The sequence below is a fragment of the Penicillium solitum genome (genome assembly GCF_028829755.1).
Source record: "Penicillium solitum strain IBT 25940 chromosome Unknown utg000008l_segment0_segment0, whole genome shotgun sequence".
Lineage (NCBI taxonomy): Eukaryota > Fungi > Ascomycota > Eurotiomycetes > Eurotiales > Aspergillaceae > Penicillium > Penicillium solitum.
Genome location: NW_027072127.1, coordinates 1,907,157 through 1,928,641, shown reverse-complemented (window position 1 = coordinate 1,928,641; position 21,485 = coordinate 1,907,157). Strand labels below are relative to the sequence as shown.

Sequence of the window (21,485 nt, the reverse complement as noted above, 5' to 3'; positions counted from 1 at the left end):
ATCCGGGTGAAATACCCTGACTGTTTTCAATTTTTTTTTTTCGGTCCTCTGTATTACCAGAGGTTTTCATGATTCGTTGACGCTTTTATGCTCTACATTGCGGGAGGTCATGGAAAAGCGTTTTTATTACAAACTTTCATCTTCGGGGGTTGATTCTTTTTGGTTAAAAGTAAAATAAAAAAACATTGATATCCCCTTTTCGGTCTTTTGTTGCCATTTTTTCTTGACCGTCTTCATAACCATAGATAGTTTTGGACTCTAGAACAATAACAGTCTATTCTCTACCACCTACAAAGGACCGTCGTAGACACAACATCGACGAACTAGCCGGTCATCCCATAATTTCGTAAAGAGCAAAAATTGCCCCTGAAATCGATTGGATAATAGATTCGACAATGTATCATGCGATGGGAATCAAGAGAAAAAGGAGAAGAGGGAGGAATATGGCTAACTATGTTGTACATACAAGTCCCCTCGACCTCGGGAGGTCATTGGATGTCTGACTAAGATCCGACTCAGCAGGCACCGAACATCCATGGATCTTCCCAAGGTTGGACTTCGGAACCATAGCCAATTATTTACCACCTACAAAAGACTACCATACACATAAAAGAGACGAACAGCCCGATCACCTCATAATTTTGTAAAGAACGAAAATAGTACAATAGATTTGATATTATATCATCCTCGAGCAAGAAAAGATCAAAAAATCAAGAAAGATACGAACAGCCGCACAACAAGAACAACATTGAAAAGATAGGAGTATATGCAATTGACATCGACAAAAACGGGACCTACTAATCCCCTCGCCAGGGATCTCTAGCTTTCCACTTCCACCTCCTCGCACGGCGATAGTTTACCCTCAACATAGCCCAAGACACAGGACTTAGCTCAACACACATCTCATGCGTCGATCAGGTTCTCATGCGAGTTATCGTTGGTATCCTTGTTAGGGATCTTGCGAGCATGGCGAGCGTAGAACTCATCGAGAGTGCGCTTGGGAATGCGGTTAAGCAATTCCTTGGGGTAGATGCGCAGGAGGTTCCAAGCAAGGTCGAGGGATTCCTCGATGGTGCGCGCCTCGTAGGGAGACTGGCTGATGAAGGTGCGCTCGAATTTCTCGAGGAACTCGAGAGAGAGTTTGTCTTCCGAGGAGAGAGCGTCTTCTCCTACGACGGCTTTCATGGAGGCTGGTTGTATTGGTTGGTTAGAGATATTACCCGATTAGGAAAGAGCAAAATATTGCAATTGAAGGGGGGGGGGGGGGGTTAGGGGAAATTGCTTACCGGCATCACGACCAATGGCATACTTAGCGTACAGCTGGTTAGAAACGTCTCCGTGATCCTTACGAGTGCGGCCCTCGCCAATTGCGGATTTCATCAGACGGGACAGAGAGGGCAGCACGTTGATCGGGGGGTAGATTCCGCGATTGTCGAGCTGACGATCAATGAAAATTTGCCCCTCTGTAATGTAGCCTGTGAGATCTGGAATCGGGTGCGTGATGTCTGAATAAAGGGGTATAGGTTAGTATGATTCAAGTTAGGACAAGTAAACATGTCGGCGCCACCCCCGAAGAGGAGAAGTCATCACAACAAGGGTATAGCAAATTTCAAGAAACGCACCATCGTTAGGCATAGTCAGAATGGGAATCTGTGTGATAGAGCCATTGCGGCCCTGCACTCGTCCAGCGCGCTCGTACAGGGTGGACAAATCTGTGTACATGTAACCGGGATAACCGCGACGGCCGGGGACTTCTTCTCTGGCAGCGGAAACTTCACGCAGGGCATCACAGTAGGCCGACATATCAGTCATAATAACCAGGACGTGCTTCTCGAGCTGGTAGGCGTAGTATTCGGCAGTGGTCAGGGCAAGACGAGGAGTAATAATACGCTCAATAGTCGGGTCGTTGGCCAAGTTCAGGAACAAAGTAACACGCTCCATACTACCGTTCTCCTCGAAATCGCGCTTAAAGAAGCGAGCAGTCTCCATGTTGACACCCATAGCAGCGAAGACAATAGAGAAGTTCTCCTCGTGGCCGTCGTGAACATCCTTCGTGGGCTTGGCCAGACTTGCTTGGCGACATATACTCGCGGCGATTTCGTTGTGCGGTAAACCGGCAGCTGAGAAGATAGGGATCTTCTGTCCACGAGCAATGGAGTTCATCGTATCGATAGCGGAGATACCGGTCGAAATCATTTCCTCGGGGTACACCTTGTCCGTTCGTTAGCTTCCCGTAGTCCCAGTTCTCGATCGTATAAGGGTGGCTGTGCGCATACTCGGGAGTAGGGATTGATAGGCTGGCCGTTGATATCCAAGTAATCCTCCGCCAACACCTTGGGGCCCTTGTCGATAGCTCGTCCCGAACCGTCGAATGTTCGGCCCAACATGTCCTCGGAAACGCCAAGCTTCAAGCTGTGGCCACTAAACTCGACTGTGGTCTAAACGGGATGTCAGCGCAACATTCAAATAATTTCCATAGACTGGTTGTCAATTCCATAGGTTGGTTGTTGTACCTTCTTCACATCGACACCGGTAGTGCCTTCGAACACCTAGTTCACAAACGAGCTAAGTTAATGTCTTGCATATTAGGGTCGAGCTTTTAGTCCGCACCTGCACAACAGCCCGGCTTCCTAGTTATAATATCAGCTTTCATACTCCTAGACTGAATGGCAGAATGTGGGGACAGACCTCTGGCCTCCAGCACTTGACCGCTGCGCTCTGTGCCATCTGGGAGGGTCAACGAGACAATTTCGTTATAACGGGGAAACTTGACCTATATTGAAATGTCATAATTAGTATACAATTCCCCTATGTTGTCAGAACATTAGACTCACATTGTCGAGGATAACCAGCGGTCCGTTGATGCCTCCGATGGTATTGTAGCGCACCCGAGGCTTGATGGAGGACATCCGGGGGTCAATAAAGTCAGCCATGGCGAATTTGATCCTCCGCGGGCGAAATTCAGAGTAGAAAAGGCAAGATTGGGGAAGAGAGCAAAGGTGGGACTGGGGGGTTGGTCCAGCTGTCTCGATGGAGCTTGGGCGGTAACTTTGCACGTGATGACTCGGCGGCGGTCCAGTATTGCGTGTACCTAGATCCGATCTTCCAAAGTTCATCTTTTATATTTTATAGTTACACCTTATAACCTTGGAAACTACCTAGTTACGGAGTACTTGACTCCTTTGGATATGCATCTTAGTCATTCAAATTATTCTTACTATAAACACAAATAATGCAACGAGGGTGACCAAACCAAATCTTCCAGGAATCTCAGTAGATAGAACACACGCAGAAGTTGAGCGCTGCATTTTAATCCGCGGTGTGGTGGTAGCAGTGAATACCCCAATAGCAGGCAATTCACTAGATTTGCTCGCACTGGGAGTGATCGCCATCATCTCCACAGATTCTGTACCCGGAACACCCACATCGCCAAGCAGCACACCGTCACCAGCCCGGCTACTATCCTTCGCAGACCACTGCGCTTCACTTTCATAATGGACACCATTAATGATAACTCCACTCCCAGCCTGAAGCATAACCTGCTGATCCTGACTGCAGGTGGCAGCCACATTCCGCAAGAAACAGGTCGGCAAAGCCATGGGTGGGGCATGATTGACTGCCGTTGAGTTAGCATCGCCCTTAGACCTGAACGTAGCTAGATCCGCAGGTTGTCCAGAAGACAGGTCATTCCTGCCCTGGATGATACGACTGAATAGTGTGAACATCGTCTCCGGCTGATAAGCCGGTATCTCGTGGCCTGCATCATAGATTCGCGAGAACGAGAAGTTCCCAGCTTGTCGGACAACGCCGCCGATGTAACTCTCGTTCGTGATGATGGGGCTGTATCCTGCAGAATTGAAGGAAGATGTGTAGTTTGACGCTGCTGCTGCTACAGCGAAGGAAACCGCTTCGCCGCCTCGCCAGTTGCAGAGGTAGTCGCTGTCGCCGTATATCAGGGCGACTCGCACGCCCTTTGCTAGCAGTGAGGCCAGTTGTGCTATTTGGCCGCCTCGGGCGCGGTCACCTGTCATTGTGAAGGCATAACTCACGTCTTGGTTGGACGTGCTGAAGTTGACGGGTGTTCCGATAGATGACTGGACTGCTGCAGTATTCAGATATTCTAGGTAGAGATTTGACGGAAAGGGGTCTAGAGATGCCTGGGAGATGTCGTAAGGGCTCCGGCCACTAGATTCAAACGGGTTTACCACATACTGGTTGCAGTATATCACCGCGGATGAGCACTCGTCGGCTGCTGTATTGTTTCGGTCCTTGGATGTTACTGTTCTGCGGCATTTCTCAATCTGTTCCCGGCACCCGCCGCTTTTTGAGAAAGAGTGCTTCATGCTCTTGTAATCCGTGACGCTGACTGCTTTGATATCGTATGAGTTGCTATATGCAAAATCTGAGTAAGATGACCCCTGTATCGTATCGTCCACACAGCCCTGGATGATGCCCAAGGAGACGAGACCAATCTTCAAAGTTTTGTTGGATGGTAGCTTTCCCTGATCCACCAAGTCATTCTGCTTTTCAAAGTATGTCGCAAAGGCTGGCCCATAGTGGCCCCCATAGCTTTCAGTAAACAAGTTAATGCCAACAGAGTTATTCCCATTGCCCCCAGGGTTGTATTGTGGAAATTCGGCCAGAAATGCCTGCAAAACATGCCAAATTGCCTGAGAGGAGATAGCCGTGGTATTGGTTGTATGGTCATGATCATGCGAAGGGAATGTACCATTCAAGAAGGTATTATGTGGCTGCTTCGGCGGAACCGGTTTGGCTTGAGAATAGAGCAGCCCAGAGAGAAGATTGAGGGATCCATTGGTGAGTGTATCATACGAAAATCCAACCTGATTTGGCTGGTCAATGAATAGCATGTTCGAGCTGCGATCCCATCCCCAGGCCCTAGCTCGGGTCCCCAGTCGAGTCTTGTCAATCTCAACAACCTCGCAAGGTCCAACTTCCTGGAACATGCCAATCATGCTACTGGACCCAGGTCCGCCATTGAGCCAGACTGTAAGTGGAGCTTTCTTAGGGTTCTCCCGGGCTTCCACAAACCAAAAGAACGTGTTGATGGGGTAATCCTGTTGGACCAGAGATAGAGTAGAAGGCGGGAGATTGACATAACCCGTATATTGCTTTTGGGAGCTAAAAGCCGTTTTGCAAGTGCCCGGCAGTGGTGATTTGTACTGAATGGTGATATTGGTATTGGCGGGCGATGAGACAGTTTTGACCTCAACCTCGTCTAAACTGATGGATGGTGGGAACTGTGCAGTCACTCCAGCTAGTAGAAACGACAAAATTCCCAGTTGGAGTACATGTAGTTTCATACTAGCTCCAAGTCCTCTTCGTTGTGGTGGCTATATTGTTGTTAGAGGCGATCAAACCAACCCCAAAAGAGCATGAGAACAAACCGCATGCATATTTGGCAACTCGCAAAAAGCAAAAAAAAAAGAAAAAGAAAAAGAAAAAGGAATTGCAATTCAGAATATTATGCATCAACTCCAGAAAAAGCCGAATTTCCCAAAGTGAGACAACCACTTCACTTAAGGCTGTTTGGCGTTTGCTTCCGGTCCTATCGTTTATCTTCTGGTAGGGTAGTGATGTTTATTGTTGTTGCCCTAATGTAGATGGCCTATCGTATCCCAAATCCCAACAGACCTATTGAATTTCTAAAGGAGATCATCTCTATATGCGTGGAAATCAGAGACAATGTCTGAGTCTTGGGGGCTGTGGCGCCAAGTAGCTCTCATCGGGATCTAGGCATCCCCATTCCCCTGGGCGCTTCAGCTAAGCCCAACATGGACTGGGTCTAAGCAAATTTTCGATTTGGACTATAAAATACAAAAAATACTCGGCCGCTTAGGTGGCCTTGTCAAGTCTTTTAAATGTCTTTTTCAGTGGTCTTTTTGGATGTTGTTTTTAGGTATTTTTTTGGTGTATACAAAGACCTTTGATGGTAACATTATGAATGAAGTAATAGCTCAGGAATACATCTATATTTTACATTATACAAATTCCAGTGCAGGGCAACCTCTTTTATTCAAGGTGTTATGCCTCTTAGACACCAACACTAAGCAATTAAGAACACGACCGCGCCACGACAAGCAATAATAACACCAAAGACCCGAACCAAAGACGAGAAGTAAACCAGGAGAGAAGAGAGAAAGTCATCATGATGTGAAATCTTAAGCCCATGAAAAGTAGGGTATCCATACGCGTTAAACAGAGGTAGTGAGAATCCAGATATGCACCATTCGCCTCGCCATGATCCGATCCTTGAAAATGCAAGGCAGAGAGTAAAAGAAATAGAGTGCACCGAATCAATCCACTTTGGCTTGAGCAAGACTCTTCGGGGTAATTAGATTATTGGACAGGCGCACATTTGTAGTGCCCTTGAGCTTATCTTTCCACGTATGCCTCTTCAGCTTCCGGCGTGCAACCATGACCGGCACAGAGGAACTAGAAAGGAGATAGTTTGAGAACGAACCGAGAAGGACACTAAAGGTAAGGTTAGTATTGACCAGCAGCAAGATACTGAACTAGAAATTCAAACCACTCACCCCTTCAATGCACTCTGACCCCGCGCACCGACAATAACAAGTGTAGGCTCGAGTTCATCAATCTAAGTCATTGTAAGTATGGATCAGAGATAATAGGGAGGTTGATAGCAGAGAAAGTACTTACAGCTTCGGTGATCATAGACTTTGGGTTCTTGCAGTGGATCACTTCTACGGCAATACGGACCTGCAAGACCGTTTTCCGCAGCAGCTTTACACAGGTCTGAGACACAGTCTCAACTGCCCTCACCCGTTCAGCCTCGGCGATTGACGAGGCCCGGGAATCAGCGGAATGTGTCCTGCTAGCAGTACCAGGGCCAAGTCGACCCAGGATCGTACGGGATGCATAATTCTGGTTGGCTTCTTTCGTCTGGGTGCCAACCACAGCTGTTGCATCTTTCATCACTTTGGCTCCCTCACCGACCTGCACCGCTGACGCAGTAGTAGAGTCCTCATGCATGGCGTAGATGGCGAAAATCGTGTCTCCATCTCTTAGAACGGTCCCGATAGTCCACTCAAGGGCATAGACTGATTCTTCACTTAAGTCGGTTGCGATTAAATACTTCCGACGGCGACGACGGCTCCCATCGCCTTGATCCTGCGGACTTGAAAAGTTCCCGCGGACAATTGTTCGGATGGATCGGTTGTGAACACCGTTGTCAATAGCAGACATGGAAATGCTGAGCTTCTGGGCACGATGAATGTCACCGATTTCGGCTTCATCCTCTGAGCCGTAAGGTGTGCCAGCCACTGACTGAACACGCGGGGTGGGGATATCGAAACTGGTCTGTGGATGGACCACGGCTTTCAAAGCAGATTTCCGCGGTTTCTTCTCCTGCCGTCCACTTGGGGGCTCAGGAACTTTTTCTATGCAATTTAAGATTAGTATATTCGATTTTCTATGTAATAGAAGTCTCGAGAAAACAACATACGTTCTTCGGGCTGCTTGGAATCATCGTCCTTGGATTTTTCAAAGTCGCTTGGCGTTATAGATGTGATATCCGAGTGCTTCTTTTTCTTGCGGCCTCGTGCACCTTCCAGAGTGCTGTCTTCGTCGCTCGAAGTGTCGTTGGCTTCATCTTCACTGCTTTCAATCATGTTCTTGTCGCGATCGAAAACATCCTTGGCAATTCGCTCCCCTCCCTCCTCCACGGCTGCCGGTTTGATATAATCAGGCAGGCTTCCATGGGGTTTAGTCAATACCTCATCTGACTTGTTGAATGTATCGTGTATGTTGAGCGATTTCCCCTTCCCCGAACTACTAGGGGCGGGTGTTAGGGTTTCAACGTGAACAGAATGACTGCCAGAGGAACTAGGACGACCCCGCTCCGGTGAAGGGGCATCATGAGAGTCGAGAGACGATCCACGCTGGGAAGATCCCCGTGATGAGTCTCTGTCTCTGCCACGGGAAAAGCTTCTCGGGAAGAGACGGCCAGACATAATGGCGGCCACACCCTTGCGGCTCTGGGACCTGTCTCGGGCCTGCAAAAATCGCTTTTTGACGTGTGGCTGCTCTAGAGAAGTTGAAGCGACATCAGATTTCGCATCATCAATACCAAGGCCCGTAGTTGAGCGGACAGTGTCAACAATATGGTCGGATGATCTACGAGGAAGAGCCTCGCGATCGGCGGTGTGCCTCTCCGGCGAACTTGGAGCGGATGCCATATCTGAAGAACTGATGCGTAAAGGTGAAGATACAAGTGGTTCGACTGGACTGCGGGTTCCGCCTCTAGGCGAATAGGTTGTCCCGCCCGCACTCTTAGACTGCGGGGCAATCAGCAGGTTCTGCAAGGTCCGACTTAGACCTGTTGGTTTCTCGTTTGTTTGGGTCGTTGATATTGTTGATCGACCATCCAAGCTTTTCGGTTGTTCAGGAGAAGTTCGACTAGTGTGGTACGACATGGTGGCACCGCCTCCGGGCTGTGGGGAACTCAACTCAACTCCGCCAAGTACCTAGGAATGTGGAGCAGATCGCCGTATGACGGTGCTAGCAAGGAGTTTGGGGTTTAGCTGCGAGGGATTTGGGAAGAATTTAAGAAAATAGGTCTGGCAGTTCTAGCAGTTCAGCAATCTCACAAATCAAGCCGACAGATGGTTATAATTGATATTCGGCAATCGGATTCTGCATCATCTGGAGGTTAAAAGAGAAAGAACACAGAAAACACAAAGGAGAGGACCAACAGGAACCTTCAAAAAGAAGAATTGGGAGAAGGAGCCCAAGGTGAGGCTTCTTACTGCAGCCACAGTGGCTGCGCGCCCAGATTCTTCTATCATGTCCCTTCAAGGAAATGCTAGTTACCTCTCTATACTATTTGGATTGACTACAAGTATCTAGCACATAATAAGAATACAGTCGATGCCGCCTATCGACGTAAATAGACTGGAGTCCTCGGCCTATTGATCCCGCACTTTTATTTCCCAAAATCTCACTCTTGGTATTGAAATAGGTAGATGCTGTGACGGATTGGTGGGAAGAATCTAAGAAAATGGGCTTGACATCTCACAAAATCAGAAGTCTTACATCAAGTCGACATTGGATAGGTGCAGAAGATAATTGATATTCGGCAATCGGATTCTACAAAATCTGTTGGGGCTGAAAGAAAAACAACACAAAGGAGAAGACCAAAAGGTATCGTGGTATGCAATTACAAAACTCCTATTAAACCCACATAATAAACGCCTAGACATGACACATGAATGCTACAGGAAACAAAGACCCTAATTCAAGCCTTAGCCCTCTTCGACTTAGGCTTTGTCCCCTTCCGAGCCCCAACAGCAGCAAATGCTTCCTCGGAAGGCTCATCATCGACACCACGCTTCTTCCCAGGCTGCGCATACTTCTCCTCCAAACGAGCGAGGAAGCCCACACCACGATCCTGCTGACGCTTAGTGATAATAGCCAGAAGATCATCCTCATTCGCCGCAGCCTTTGAGCTCTTCGCCGCACCCCCAGCTTTCTTCTTCTTCTTATCCTCAATCTCCTTCCCCAACTTCTCCGCTTCGCGCGCCTCCTTCTGCGCCTTCTTCACACGCTGTTGTTTCTTCTTCTCGGGCTCCTTGGAATATCGCTCGAAGTCCTCCACCTCCTCGTCCGCAATAGCCTGGTCAATGATACCCCGGAACCGTTCATCGTCGTCTAGTACATTAGACAGCATCACGGTATCATAGATAGCATCCATATTGCCCTCGTGCGTCTCATACGCGGCGAGCAGGTCCTTTCTCTCCTCGTCTGAGTTTTGGTATTTCTTCTGGAAGTCTGAGATCGCCCGCGAGTCAAGCATCGCTGACAGCTGTTCGCGGTAGAAGTCCATCCAGTTGAAGTCGCCATCTTCGCCGAAGGCTTCGTCTGTGCTGCCGGTCCGGTCGTACACGTTTCGTCGACGCTCATCAGAGAGTACACCGTAGGCCAGTGCGATTCGTTGGAACTTTGCGTTGGCGTCTGCGCGGGCTTCTTCGCTCACCTTGTCTGCTCTGAGGTTGGTATCTTGGATGTTTTGGGAACTGGGTGTGTTTGCATACCGGGATGGTTTCTCAGAGCGCTCTTTTTGTATGCAGTTTTGATAGCTTCTGGGGTTGCATCGGATGCAACGCCTAGAATCTTATAGAGGTCTTCCTCGACAGACGGCATTTCTTCGTCCGAGGCATGGTTTTCGGGTTTCGCGTTTTTCGCCATTGTAGGATTTGGGTGACGCGATATGCGGATTTGTGTTGTTCGAGCACCAGGAGGAAGAACTGAGTGCAATTTAGATATATTACACGAATTGGGATTTAATAGATGAAAGACCAATAGAAGTGGCGATTACACTAGCGTAGGTTATAAAAACGGAACGCGATTTAGACGCGACGGGGCCATTTCGTCATTTTGCTGCTGCTCCCCGCCTTGCCTATCCCACTTCCAAGCACCCCAAGCTCATCGACAGCGCCACTTCACTCTCCTCGAATTTCAAGAGCTACAGAGACTATCCAAATACATTCCAAATTCCAAATTCTACATCTAAAACACCAACCTTACCAAAACCCCTCCTACATCGAACACCCAACCCAAATCGCAATTGACATCACTCACTATGACGACAAAGACCTCCCCTCACATCCCCTATCTAAAACAATGTCTCTCCCTGGCGGAGAAATCACCCCCAAGACCTACGAACTTCCGAGTCGGCGCAGTTCTACTATCCCGAAAAGACGACGACCCCACCTTCTCAGACGACCGGATCCTCTCAACGGGGTACACAATGGAGCTCGCAGGCAACACACATGCAGAGCAATGCTGCTTCTCCAACTATGCTGCAGTACACAAAGTCCCCGATGACCAAGTCGGTGAAGTCCTCCCCGTCGAGCCCGGCCGCAAGCTCATCATGTACGTCACGATGGAGCCGTGCGGGAAGCGGCTGTCTGGGAATGCGCCTTGTGTGCAGCGCATCACGCAGACGACAGAGGGGGGACGAGAGGGGATCCATAAGGTTTATTTTGGGGTTAAGGAACCTGGCACGTTTGTTGGCGAGTCTGAGGGGTGTCGGATGTTGACTGAGGCGGGCATTGAGTGGGAGCATGTTGGTGGGTTGGAGAGGGAAATTTTGACAGTTGCTTTTGCGGGACATGAGAATGCGGCAGAGGAGGTTAGGGCTGCATTGGGGGAGAAGGAGACTAATGTTGATGATATTAGTGCCGAGGAGAGGAAGAGGCAGGAGGCGATGCCGAGGAATCCGTTGAAAAGGATGATGGAGGGAGATAAGCATATCTATCTATAGAGAGTGTGGGGTATTAGTATCAAAAGTGGCGCAGAATTCAGCATTTATGTGCTCCAGTGCCATCATGGGCTGGTTAAAGTCGTCTCGAGACAGTGAAGTAGAATGTGAAATGGTGGCCATGAGTAAATCAATCAGAGTATCACCGAGGTCACCGAGATACACTAGAGCTCACACCGTGAAGACACGGAAAATATTTCCTTCGGCATTGAGCAAACAGGAAAGAACGCGAGCCACGACCTTATTCATATACGACCATACCTATTCATATACAACCACGTGACATCAACCCGACTTTCAACGGTTCCAGCTTCCAGTCCAGAATACAGCTCTAATGTCTCTTTCTTGATATCTCCAAAACAAGACAATCCCGAGAAAAAAGATGAACCAATGGCAACAGTCAACAATGAGAACCTCATATTCTATCCCGCGTTCTGCTTCAAGGCGTCACCAACGCACTTTACCTGGGTGAAAATGGGTGCAGCCGATGTGCATCGTCTCCGAAAATCGAGTGACTTTGTCGGTATGTTATTTCTTTTTCCGAGCTTGCCGCCAATTCTTTATGCTCCCTGGAGATCGACGCGCCTAGCACCCCATGTGCATATTTCTGGGTCCTCTACAGTGGAAGCTCAAAAAGAGGCGTTAGCCTGAAGAAGTCCATTTGATATGTTCCACCAGACTGTTTATACTTCCTTTCCATTATACCTGAACTTTATATCCTTATTCTAATGTTCTCTGTTATGCCTTTCAACATATCCAAACATATTCTGTCTTGCTATTGCCCAATATGTCCCTCCCATCTAACCAAAACACAGCCACGCCTATCTATACATTGAAAAAAACCACACAACTAACAAACCGCACAGGCCAAAACATCTTCTTTTACAACAACCACCCAATCCAATTCGTCAGCCTAGTAGGCGTCATAGTGGCGCGAACTGATATCCCACGACGCACAATCCTAACACTAGACGACAGCAGCGGCGCCACAATCGACATAGCCGTACTAAAGAAGACCTCACCAAAACCCAGCACTGCTAGTCAGACAGCCCTGACCACAAGCCAAGAAAAAACACCATGGTCTTCATTCTCCCTCACAGCACCAACAGCCACCAATCTCACCCAAGAAACACACGTAACCTCCAAAGACCACGACGAGATTGACATCTCAGCTCTGCAACCAGGAACGGTAGTCCGGGTGAAAGGGACACTGTCAACCTTCCGCTCGCAGATGCAGTTACATCTCGAGCGGTTTTGGCTCGTGCGCGATACGAACGCCGAAATGCAGTTCCTGGATACCCGTCTACGGTTCCTTATTGAAGTCTTGTCTGTGCCGTGGTTGTTGACTGACGAGGAGATTGAAACGTTGCGCGATGATGCTGAGAGATGCGATGAGCGCGCGTTGGAGGATAAGAGACGCGCGGAGAGGATTGCTAGGAAGAAGATTGAGCGTGAGGAGAGACATGCTAAGGCTATTGCGCGACGGTATGAGAAGGAGGAGAATGAGAGGGAGAGGGAGCTTAGGAAGGTTAGAGAAGATGGGGAGAGGGTTATGAGGAAATTTGGATTTGGGGGTAGGGGTGAGATGGATTCAACTTGAGTATTCGCTACACTTTTTTTCATCCCTATGCCATTATTGGTGGAATTATTATATCTCACATGTATTTGAAACAGAGCAGAGCGTTAATCATGAAATATGAGATATCGTCAGTCATGCACAACCCCGGAAAGAAGGGGTATCTTCGTATCCATGCAACGCCGAGCTTGGAAAGAATCAAAATTTAAGACCAAAGCTGAGATCGAGAGCCAGAAGGATAGAAAAAAAAAAGGATCCTGACATGCAATAATCACCAAAGAAGAAACCAAAAACACCAAAACATAAAACAACCCATCTCAACGGTAATACTTGTCATACTTATCATACCAAGACCCAGACCCTCCACCCTGGCCACTTCCCCGGTAATAGTCCTCATTGCTACCTCGGCCACCATGATGATAGTTGCGCGTATCATCCTCAGGCAGATTCGTAGTCGGCGACTCGCTATACGACAAATCATGTGCCGACAGCCCCGTATATCTAGCCGCATGGTCACGACCATGCAAATCACCCTCCGAATGCCTATAGTCACCACCACCATTACCACCGCGGTGATTCACACTCTGTGACGAGCTGCGGGGGTCATGCGAATTCGAGAACCGCTTATCAGCAGAATGACCCGATCCCGAGTGTGAATAGTGCGGGTCGCGGTCATAGGAGTCAGACATGCGGTGTGCTGGATTTGGTCCCGATGTCGGTGCCTTGTGGGTAAAGTCTGAAGGTCGGGGGGTGGAGAAGGAGCCCGTGTGGCTGCGTCTCTGGGCTTGTTCTTCGTAGACTTTGCCGACACCTGGATTGGCGCTGTAGGGCTTACGTTCGCGCTCGATTGGCGCCGAGGGGATGGGTTCATCTTCTTCGTCGTCTGTGACAGCCGAGGCTGGTCTTGGTTGTGGTTGTTGGGCTGGTTTGGGGATTGTGGCTGCGGGGCGAGGTCGGCCTCGCTCGTACGAATGGGTTCGTTCTGTGGGTGATGCGGTTGTGGTGGATGATCGGGTTGGTCGGGCGGCGGATTGGTTGCGTTCTTCAGGGGTGATGTATGGTAGATCGACGCCGCAGTGGACCATCATGCGGTCTTCGATGTCTTCTCTTATTGCGATGTCTCCGATTTCTGGGAAGAGACGGCGTGGGATTTCCTTTGGGAAACGCTCTTTCTTGTCGTCTGGGTTGTTGATGGGCATGTTGAGGACTGCCTTTTGGAGCCGCTCGTATTCGCGTCCTGGGTTTGCTAGGATCATCAAGGTTGCCCAGGTCTCGAAGCCTTTGGGTGTTAGGCCTGGAATATCTGGTCGCTTTTCTACATCATCTTGGATGAGATGATGTTCAACCTTGATTTCGCGGAAGAGTCGGGATATTGAAGATGTACGATCATCGAAGATGTCTAAATATTTAGTCAGAATATGGTATGTCAATAAACAGATCAAACCACCAACCTTGCCATGGATAAGGGTCATTCGGATCATGAGTATCACGATAGAACTTTTGCAACTTGTGAGGGGGGATAACAATAGTGTTTCCCGGTGGATAGTCCTCAATCTAGTCAAGTTAGCCATCAAAATCCGTAGGATATAGAACAGACAAAAGCCCACATACCAGATGAACCGCAATCCCACGTAAGAATTGACCAAGCCTTTTCGTCGCCTTGCCATCCTCAAACAACTTCCCCCAGATCCGCTCCAGAGTAGTCATCTCCATAACAGTAGCGTCCCGATCCGGAGGTTTCGGACGTTCCGCCTTATGGTGGCTATGATGACTCCGATCACTACTCTGGCTCGATATTGAGCCCCGTCTATTCGCAAGGGGATCGGGGGTAGGGTTGGGGCTGAGGTGACTATCACTAGTGTAACCGGGGGAGACGTATGGCTGGAAATCCCCAGTATGGATATTATCGGAGGCCGAACTAGGCGGTGGGATTGAACTGCTTCGCTGCAGGGGTATGGCAGGCGGAGACTCTGCATGCGGCCGCAGGGAGCCATCCGTTTGCCATGGTGGCTGCTGTGATTGCGAGCGGGGCGGGGGCGCACCAGATCCTTGTAGGTTGTCTAACCCGGTTGTCTTGAGCTGCTGGATCACTGTTGCTGTGATCTGCGATAGAACTTCCGGGGAGAGGTAGCCTGTGGAGCCACTGCTATGAAATGCAGAGTTCACTGCATTGTCTATATGTCCGGTGTTCATGTTTGGGGAGGAGCGATGGGATTCCGGATAGTTGTAGGGCTCTGGGGTTGGGTTTGAGGCTGGCGAACCAGTCCGCGGCACTTGTGGTTGCGGCATGTTCAGGTGGACTGGTTCATGGTAGGATGGATATGGGGGTGTAGGCGAGTACCCATGTTCGTTTGCATCTGGGTTCATTTTGCCCGTTTGATATGTATTCCTGGCGTAATTTCCATTGTAGGCCATGCGGGGGTTCGGAGGTTCGGATGTGGCTGGACTGTTCTCTTGCACCAAGATGTGTAATCCTCTGTAAATAGATGGATCGGATCGATTTGGGAGAGAAATTCTAGAAATAAGAAGTGCAGAGAGGTTACAAATGACCACAAAATTATGGAGGGGCGGGTGGGGGGCGAGTGAAACGTTGTGGCGATCACATCGTCACTAAGAAGACAGATTTAAGATTCATTCTCTTTGTACTCCCTCGACGTCACATCTTATGCCGGTCGCTATTTAATATATTAGCCCTTTGTTATATATATTAAAGTCCCACAGAAGTTCTGTCATATTGCTTGACTGGGTCAAAGCCACACGATCGGCAGACTAACGGAACATGCATCTTCCATGCAATGTGTGCAATTATAGTTTCTCTCACACCTATCAGAGTTGTGAAGGACATAATTCCAAAGATTGAGCTATGTCATTGCCAACTGTCGGGATCCGATCGACAGATCAGGTTATTCTTCTAGTTTAAGGGTTGTCTATATATTCTGTAGGGTTGCCCTCTTCTGATTCTCTTAAAATGTATGACTTGACACCATTATTAGAATGAACAAATTAAAACTTTATTGGAAATCCCAAATGGGGTAATCAGTTTGCCACTGCCCTTATAGTCTTTCCAATTACCCGAAATAGCTGGAACATGCTTGAATACCTGATACCCGAACTAGTTATGATGAAGTCGAACTACAGGTTTATTTATAGTCAGTGGGGGCAACGGAACCACCGATGTCATAACCATGGCATTGGAGTTCAAAAAGGGAAAAAGCAAAACATTCAAAAGTAATGGATTGATACCTGGGTCTTCATAAAACATAACCCTAGGATTTCAGAAAAGAAAGTGAAAAGGAAATTAGTAGACAGGGTTATATCGGCATGGACTTACAAGTCCACCCCACCCTGTAAATAAAAGCACTGTCAATCAGAATATGAAAAAGGTTGCATGTAGGACATGAACTAGGCAGGGTTGGAATCACTGGAAACTCGCCCCTCCCCGAAGAAAGAGCAAAAAAGCGCGTCTGGATACATAGGAGACATCATGGGTAGACCCAAGAGTCGAACCGTGTGTATGAAAAGGCGACTGAGAAACCAGGAGTACTAGAGATAGAAGAAGAAGAAGAACAAGCTGCGAACTGCAATACTAGGCACAGATTAGCAGCCGAAGTGCTCATAGATAGAGAAGCATCGTCAATCATAAGCCCGAGAGTTGCTCGTAAAAGATTCCACTGGCACGGTGTTGGAAACAATTAGAGAAACCTTCCTCCTTTCCATGGAGTGCCATCGTTAATCTTGCGAGTACCGGGTGCCCAGCCTGGGGCAGGCTCGGGGTCGGGAACAGGCTCCTGACGACCCCGGTGCGCCTATACGATACGAAGTTTTGTTAAAAGTCCATCGACAGAAGCTCTGTTGAAATAAAGTGACCTACCTTGACTCTTGCAAAGCCGCCTCGGTTATCCTTACCCTCACTATCCGTGGAATCATCGTGCAGGACAAGAGCTCGCTCGATGCCCTGTTCCAGGCTCTCCTGTAGTAAAAGTATATGCATGAGTAAAACCAAGACTTGGCCAGAGCCGATGTAGTTGTGATCACTTACCAGCCAACCCACAGAGCCAGAGAGCTTGACAGAGTCAGGGTGTCCCACGGAACAAGACAGAGCCACAGATCCAGAACGTCCCGCAGACTCAGAGTTGACCTCCTCTTCCTCTTCCTCTTCCTCTCCCTCATTCTCAACCACAACTTTGTCCTTAATCGCAAGAGGTTGATCGGCAGGATCGAGGGACATCTGGTAGTTCATGCAGGGCTGGCAGAGCTATTGAGACCAACGAAATGTTAGAAGCAGTCAAAGCATGTAGCTCAAGGAAGACATACCGGATTCTCGCGATTCCGTTGGTTTCTCGCGAATTGGTCGATGGCACGGTAGTGACCGCAACGATGACACAGCTCCTCACAAACCTGAGCATTTGTGCATGGCCCACACTTAGCAACCTGCTGGTCACGAAGGTTGCTATAGCCAAGATCGAACATTGCCTGGCGGAGGTAGTTCAGTTGGTTGTTCGAGTACAGCGACTTCGGGCGACGCCGCTTGCAGACGCAACATTTTATTCTATGACGGTGAGCAAGTGAAGATTAAGAGGGATCAAAATACTGACTCGCTTGGAATCGGCATCCGGTCCACGCTGTCGATTTGTTAGCGACCATCGTACTTCCTAAAAGTGAGATTTGGTTCACTAACGCCTCTCTCATTTGCGGAGTGTACCCCTGCGCAAACGGACTCACGGGAGGCCGTCTTCGTTGCTGGGGCATGGTCAAATGGTGGTATTTCAGAAAGGCAGAAGACTCAAGTAAAAAGGTTGCATAGATGGCATGATACTACACAGAGTGAGTGTAGTGAAGGTAAGAGAGGAAGAGAAAATGAGGAGGGCAGTGGTTGATTTATATTAGCGAAGGGTCAATGAGGGACGCTGCGTGGGTTGCTCTTTCCGAAAGTGAGGGTCTGAGGATGGTCACTTCAATCACCTCGAATTTGCTTTTCCATCATGACCATGGTTTTGCTTGTTCTTTTAGCGTCAGAGTTCTGGTCAAGGAGTGAAGATATAAAAGCGAAAATGGTACTAGGAAAAGTGGGCTAGTTTAGGGTATGGTTGTCAACTCTGAAGTAGATATAATAGCTGAGCACACAACTGAGTATGTAGATATCATGCAGACACTGCAAAAGATTAAAGCCATCAATCAAACAACATATGAAGGGCATTGTGTCACAGAAATCAAACACACAACATAATCAAGACCACTTTGGATATCAAGTGTGTTGTCTTGCAGCGCAACAATAGAGATACTAAAAAGGCATCTAAGCAAGGAGTAAAATTGAATCAACAGCATCCTCACCTCACTCCAAGGCACCATGTTTTACACCTTTTCACTATATTCTATATATTTTTGCGGCTAATTGTCCCTATCCTTCTAGCTACAACACTACTAAAGGGGGTGGAGTGGGAAGGGGGGTATCTATATAAAAAAAGACATCTAAAAAGACTACTCTGTACTGAGAAGGGCAACAACAAGGCCGCATAAGCGACTATTCTTATAAGGTATTATATTTTAGAAATCAAAAATGTAACATATATGGATAATCAAGACCAACTTGGAGGTTATAAGTCTATTCCTTAGTAGGGCAATGACAGAAATAGTACGGAGTAAACAAGCCACTTCCAAACCTTTCTAAAAGGAGCAATATTAATTGAACAACATTCACACCTCACTCTAAGGCACCGGCATTCGAAAGCACCCCATTTTATTTCTAGAAAGCCATAGAAGAAGCGGAGCAAGATCCCCAAGTAGAAGCATAAAGCATAATTGATTGCCTCTTGCTGACAACATAGGGGCAATCCCCAATCTCGACAGGGGCTAGTTTCAGACCCAACCGGACCACGGACATTAGTTCCCAGATCAATGGAACAAGCTAGTCAGGTATGACACACATAAGGACCCAGTTTGGGCAGCACAACAGGGGCAGGGGAGGGGCATCTATCATTTTCACAATGTAGATACATGACTGCGGTACGCAAAACATATCGCGGCCGCCTTAGCTGGCGATCTAAATATAAAGAAAATCCTATGGCATGCAGTAAGTGTGGCATTGCTATTGCGTGCACCGCCATTGTGTACTTCGTACGCTAGATAGAATTGAGGGCTAGTGTTAGTTGCCTCTGCAGGTGGAAGGCTATCTGTTAGTGTGTTCTAATATTGTGCTGTTGACACCTTCCCGATGCGCGAAAGCTTCATATAAATCTAAGGTTACTGGAGTGACAGTGGGACCGCTTTAATGAAAACAATTTAAAAGGCCAATCCAAACTAATTTAGCCCCTCGTGTGCGGTTGGGACGGATCATCTACTAGGACTCAGATCTGACAGTCCCAGCGATCAAGGGGGTTGACCTTCCCGCGGCTTCCACGGATTCTGGAAATTCACACACAGACATTTCGGTGTTTGAAGTGGGCCGACATGATTTAGTGTCCAAAGTAGTGTGGGAAGTTGAAAAATCCAAATCTCGTGGTAATTTTGCCAACGGTCGCTAGGGAGTTCTCTAGGAAGTTCGGGATAAACATCCCTGTAATTGTGTGTTGGTCGTTGGTCGTTGGTCAGCTTGTTTAATCTCTGGAGAAGGGGATTGCCTGTTAGTTGCCTGTTAGGGGGGGGGGCAACGAGGTCGATCAAGGTGGATTTGGCCCCCCCAACAAGCTCTCGGTTTTTTTGGAGTCGAAAGCATAGGCAATGATCACGCTATCTTAAGGTAAAAGATAACCATTCGGAGACCGTTGACCATAAATTCGGATGTTCGAAGATCACATCCAGGAACCACCTTCTCGAAGGCCAAAAGAACACGGCGCCTCCCGGTAGTTTGGGAAGCAAATAGTTTCCTTTCCTAAGTGGCGACACTGCGGTCCTCCCCCTATAGCGGCCCTCCACGGGTAGTTGGGCCTAGATGAGGCCCACCGTGGAGCATTCCGTAGTCCCCCGAATCGACGGTGCGTGACTAGGCATTTGTGAGGGATAAAGAGAGCGTCGTCATAGGCACAGCAGCTGGATAAAGTGGGCTGTTTTTGATAATGGGGCCAATGGCATTGTTGGCGCATAGACTCCATCATACTACTGATCTTTGATCGGTGATGATTGGCTTGCGGTTGGTGGGCGTGGAGTAGAATGACCCACTGAGCGAATCATCGACTCGAAAGTGAGAGAAAGTGGAATATGTTCTCAAAAGTAAATGTGGTATTCTGTGTACTCCGTACAATCCCCCATCGTATATTGTACGCGGTGTGTATGTTGTACTCCACGTCTCCCGTTTCCCTGCCCGAATGGTAAATACTATTGTGCGGTCTAGAGAAAAATATTTGAATATATCAAAAAAAAAGAAAAAAGTGAGTTGGCCCACTAAATTTGAACCTTGGTTTCCTTTCGGTACGGCCCTTGGATTTGCGTACTTTATGTACCTGAGGTACCTGAAATTCCATGGGATCGGATCAGGGGCGAACGCCGAACATTGAAACAGTGGATGTAGTGAGTTGATGAGTTCAAATAGACTGGTCAAATTCCCATCAAATTATATATGTAGTAGCCTTGCAGAGTCCTAAATCAATCTAGGATCCTCGGCTACAACGGTTGCCCCAGGGTTCGTCCATTTGACAGGTGCATTCTATCCCGCTTCCTGCAGGTAATTACATCTCTTTACTTCGTAATGTGTAAAAGTAGGGCTCCATCGTCTGTGTTATCGGGACCGCGAATCTCCATTAGCTTTGAGATTAGTGGAGAAACCGGAATGACGCGGTTAGAGTCTCGTAAAGTGGCTATAACGGGCTTGGTTTATGATCTTACTCTCGTCATTTTGATTGGAGTCTCTTAGATACAACATATACGGAGTAACTACTCTACGGAGTATAGGTTTGTAATACAACATATCCGGCATCCATGGCAACAGACACACTAAGTCTTTTGAGACGGGAATCTCAACAAAGAAACCCCGAGTAGACAAACGAATCCTACGCTGTTCCCAATAGGAAACGGCTGGGAAGAAATATGTCAATGATCTCCCAAGCATCTGGGGCCCAGACCCGTGTACCTTGGAACAAAGAGAAAAGAGAACCCATCATATGCAACTCCCAGCCCACCGCGGCTTAAGTCTACCTACCTTTCTATCCCGCGAACCTTTCCGTCCGGCCGTGAACCTAGTTTACTAATTCTCTTCCACATGGCCCGGCATCTTACCCCAGTATATGATTGGCCCCATGCAAGTCGGAGGATCAGTCAGAAAAGAGACAGCGAGATACCTCTCCTCTTTGAGTCCCCCGATGCATCAGGAGATCAGGTGGCGGAAAATAAAAATGAGGCACAGGATGCCCGGTCAACCAAGTCAACCAATGTTAATCCAAGTTCAGAAGCCAACACGAACTACTCCGTAAACGAAGCACTGAAACAAGGATGGTCCGTTAGAAGCCGAAAAATAAGACCAGTGTTTCTACTATCCGTGCGAGAATGCAACTGGTAGAGAGTAGAAGTCCGAAGGTAGGACATGACATAACATGAGATGTTGAGGGAAAGGATTCTCCTTGCTGTTCTCGCCCAGTCTGCGAGCTGTATCTGCGTAGTACATCTTACATCTTACAC

General features: G+C 48.1%; 7 protein-coding genes across 7 annotated transcripts; 2 read left to right on the top strand and 5 right to left on the bottom strand.

Moving 5' to 3' along the window:
• Nucleotides 1-903: 903 nt before the first annotated feature.
• On the bottom strand, nucleotides 904-2,933 carry N7455_010035 (H(+)-transporting V1 sector ATPase subunit B; the record flags this gene model as incomplete). The annotated part of the gene is made up of 8 exons (XM_040957405.2): nucleotides 904-1,190; nucleotides 1,287-1,505; nucleotides 1,623-2,211; nucleotides 2,277-2,438; nucleotides 2,514-2,549; nucleotides 2,611-2,630; nucleotides 2,689-2,773; nucleotides 2,835-2,933. 8 exons carry the CDS (start codon nucleotides 2,931-2,933, stop codon nucleotides 904-906), a joined length of 1,497 nt encoding a protein of 498 aa, XP_040812097.1.
• A 3,221-nt stretch (nucleotides 2,934-6,154) lies between these two features.
• On the bottom strand, nucleotides 6,155-8,596 carry N7455_010034 (universal stress protein family domain protein). Its single transcript, XM_040957389.2, has 4 exons — nucleotides 7,487-8,596; nucleotides 6,682-7,421; nucleotides 6,558-6,619; nucleotides 6,155-6,495 (listed from the first exon to the last, which is right to left on the bottom strand). The coding sequence occupies exons 1-4, from the start codon at nucleotides 8,454-8,456 to the stop codon at nucleotides 6,318-6,320; spliced, it is 1,950 nt and encodes a 649-aa protein (XP_040812130.2). The 5' UTR covers nucleotides 8,457-8,596; the 3' UTR covers nucleotides 6,155-6,317.
• Nucleotides 8,597-9,277: 681 nt separating this feature from the next.
• Nucleotides 9,278-10,308, bottom strand: N7455_010033 (DnaJ domain protein; the record flags this gene model as incomplete). The annotated part of the gene is made up of 2 exons (XM_040957484.2): nucleotides 9,278-10,020; nucleotides 10,074-10,308. Coding segments are annotated over 2 exons (978 nt in total), but the record flags the coding sequence as incomplete, so codon positions are not given.
• Nucleotides 10,309-10,621: 313 nt separating this feature from the next.
• N7455_010032 (putative DRAP deaminase) lies at nucleotides 10,622-11,305 on the top strand (the record flags this gene model as incomplete). The annotated part of the gene is made up of 1 exon (XM_040957416.2): nucleotides 10,622-11,305. One exon carries the CDS (start codon nucleotides 10,622-10,624, stop codon nucleotides 11,303-11,305), a length of 684 nt encoding a protein of 227 aa, XP_040812081.2.
• Nucleotides 11,306-11,654: 349 nt separating this feature from the next.
• N7455_010031 (OB-fold domain-containing protein) lies at nucleotides 11,655-12,902 on the top strand (the record flags this gene model as incomplete). The annotated part of the gene is made up of 2 exons (XM_040957514.2): nucleotides 11,655-11,825; nucleotides 12,169-12,902. Exons 1-2 carry the CDS (start codon nucleotides 11,693-11,695, stop codon nucleotides 12,900-12,902), a joined length of 867 nt encoding a protein of 288 aa, XP_040812025.2. The 5' UTR covers nucleotides 11,655-11,692.
• A 293-nt stretch (nucleotides 12,903-13,195) lies between these two features.
• Nucleotides 13,196-15,293, bottom strand: N7455_010030 (uncharacterized protein; the record flags this gene model as incomplete). Its single annotated transcript, XM_040957436.2, has 3 exons — nucleotides 13,196-14,277; nucleotides 14,330-14,432; nucleotides 14,490-15,293. The coding sequence occupies 3 exons, from the start codon at nucleotides 15,291-15,293 to the stop codon at nucleotides 13,196-13,198; spliced, it is 1,989 nt and encodes a 662-aa protein (XP_040812175.2).
• Nucleotides 15,294-16,570: 1,277 nt separating this feature from the next.
• Nucleotides 16,571-17,627, bottom strand: N7455_010029 (uncharacterized protein; the record flags this gene model as incomplete). The annotated part of the gene is made up of 6 exons (XM_040957528.2): nucleotides 16,571-16,684; nucleotides 16,750-16,848; nucleotides 16,918-17,133; nucleotides 17,193-17,427; nucleotides 17,474-17,500; nucleotides 17,557-17,627. 6 exons carry the CDS (start codon nucleotides 17,625-17,627, stop codon nucleotides 16,571-16,573), a joined length of 762 nt encoding a protein of 253 aa, XP_040812066.2.
• Between the last annotated feature and the right edge of the window lie 3,858 nt (nucleotides 17,628-21,485).

Excerpts from the sequence above, each read along its gene's own strand:
- N7455_010034 (XM_040957389.2), bottom strand. The coding sequence starts at position 8,456 with ATGTCGTACCACACTAGTCGAACTTCTCCTGAACAACCGAAAAGCTTG. Across the intron at positions 6,620-6,681 it reads AGTCTATGATCACCGAAGCT|ATTGATGAACTCGAGCCTAC; the intron begins GTAAGTACTTTC and ends ACAATGACTTAG. Across the intron at positions 6,496-6,557 it reads GGTCAGAGTGCATTGAAGGG|TGTCCTTCTCGGTTCGTTCT; the intron begins GTGAGTGGTTTG and ends CCTTACCTTTAG.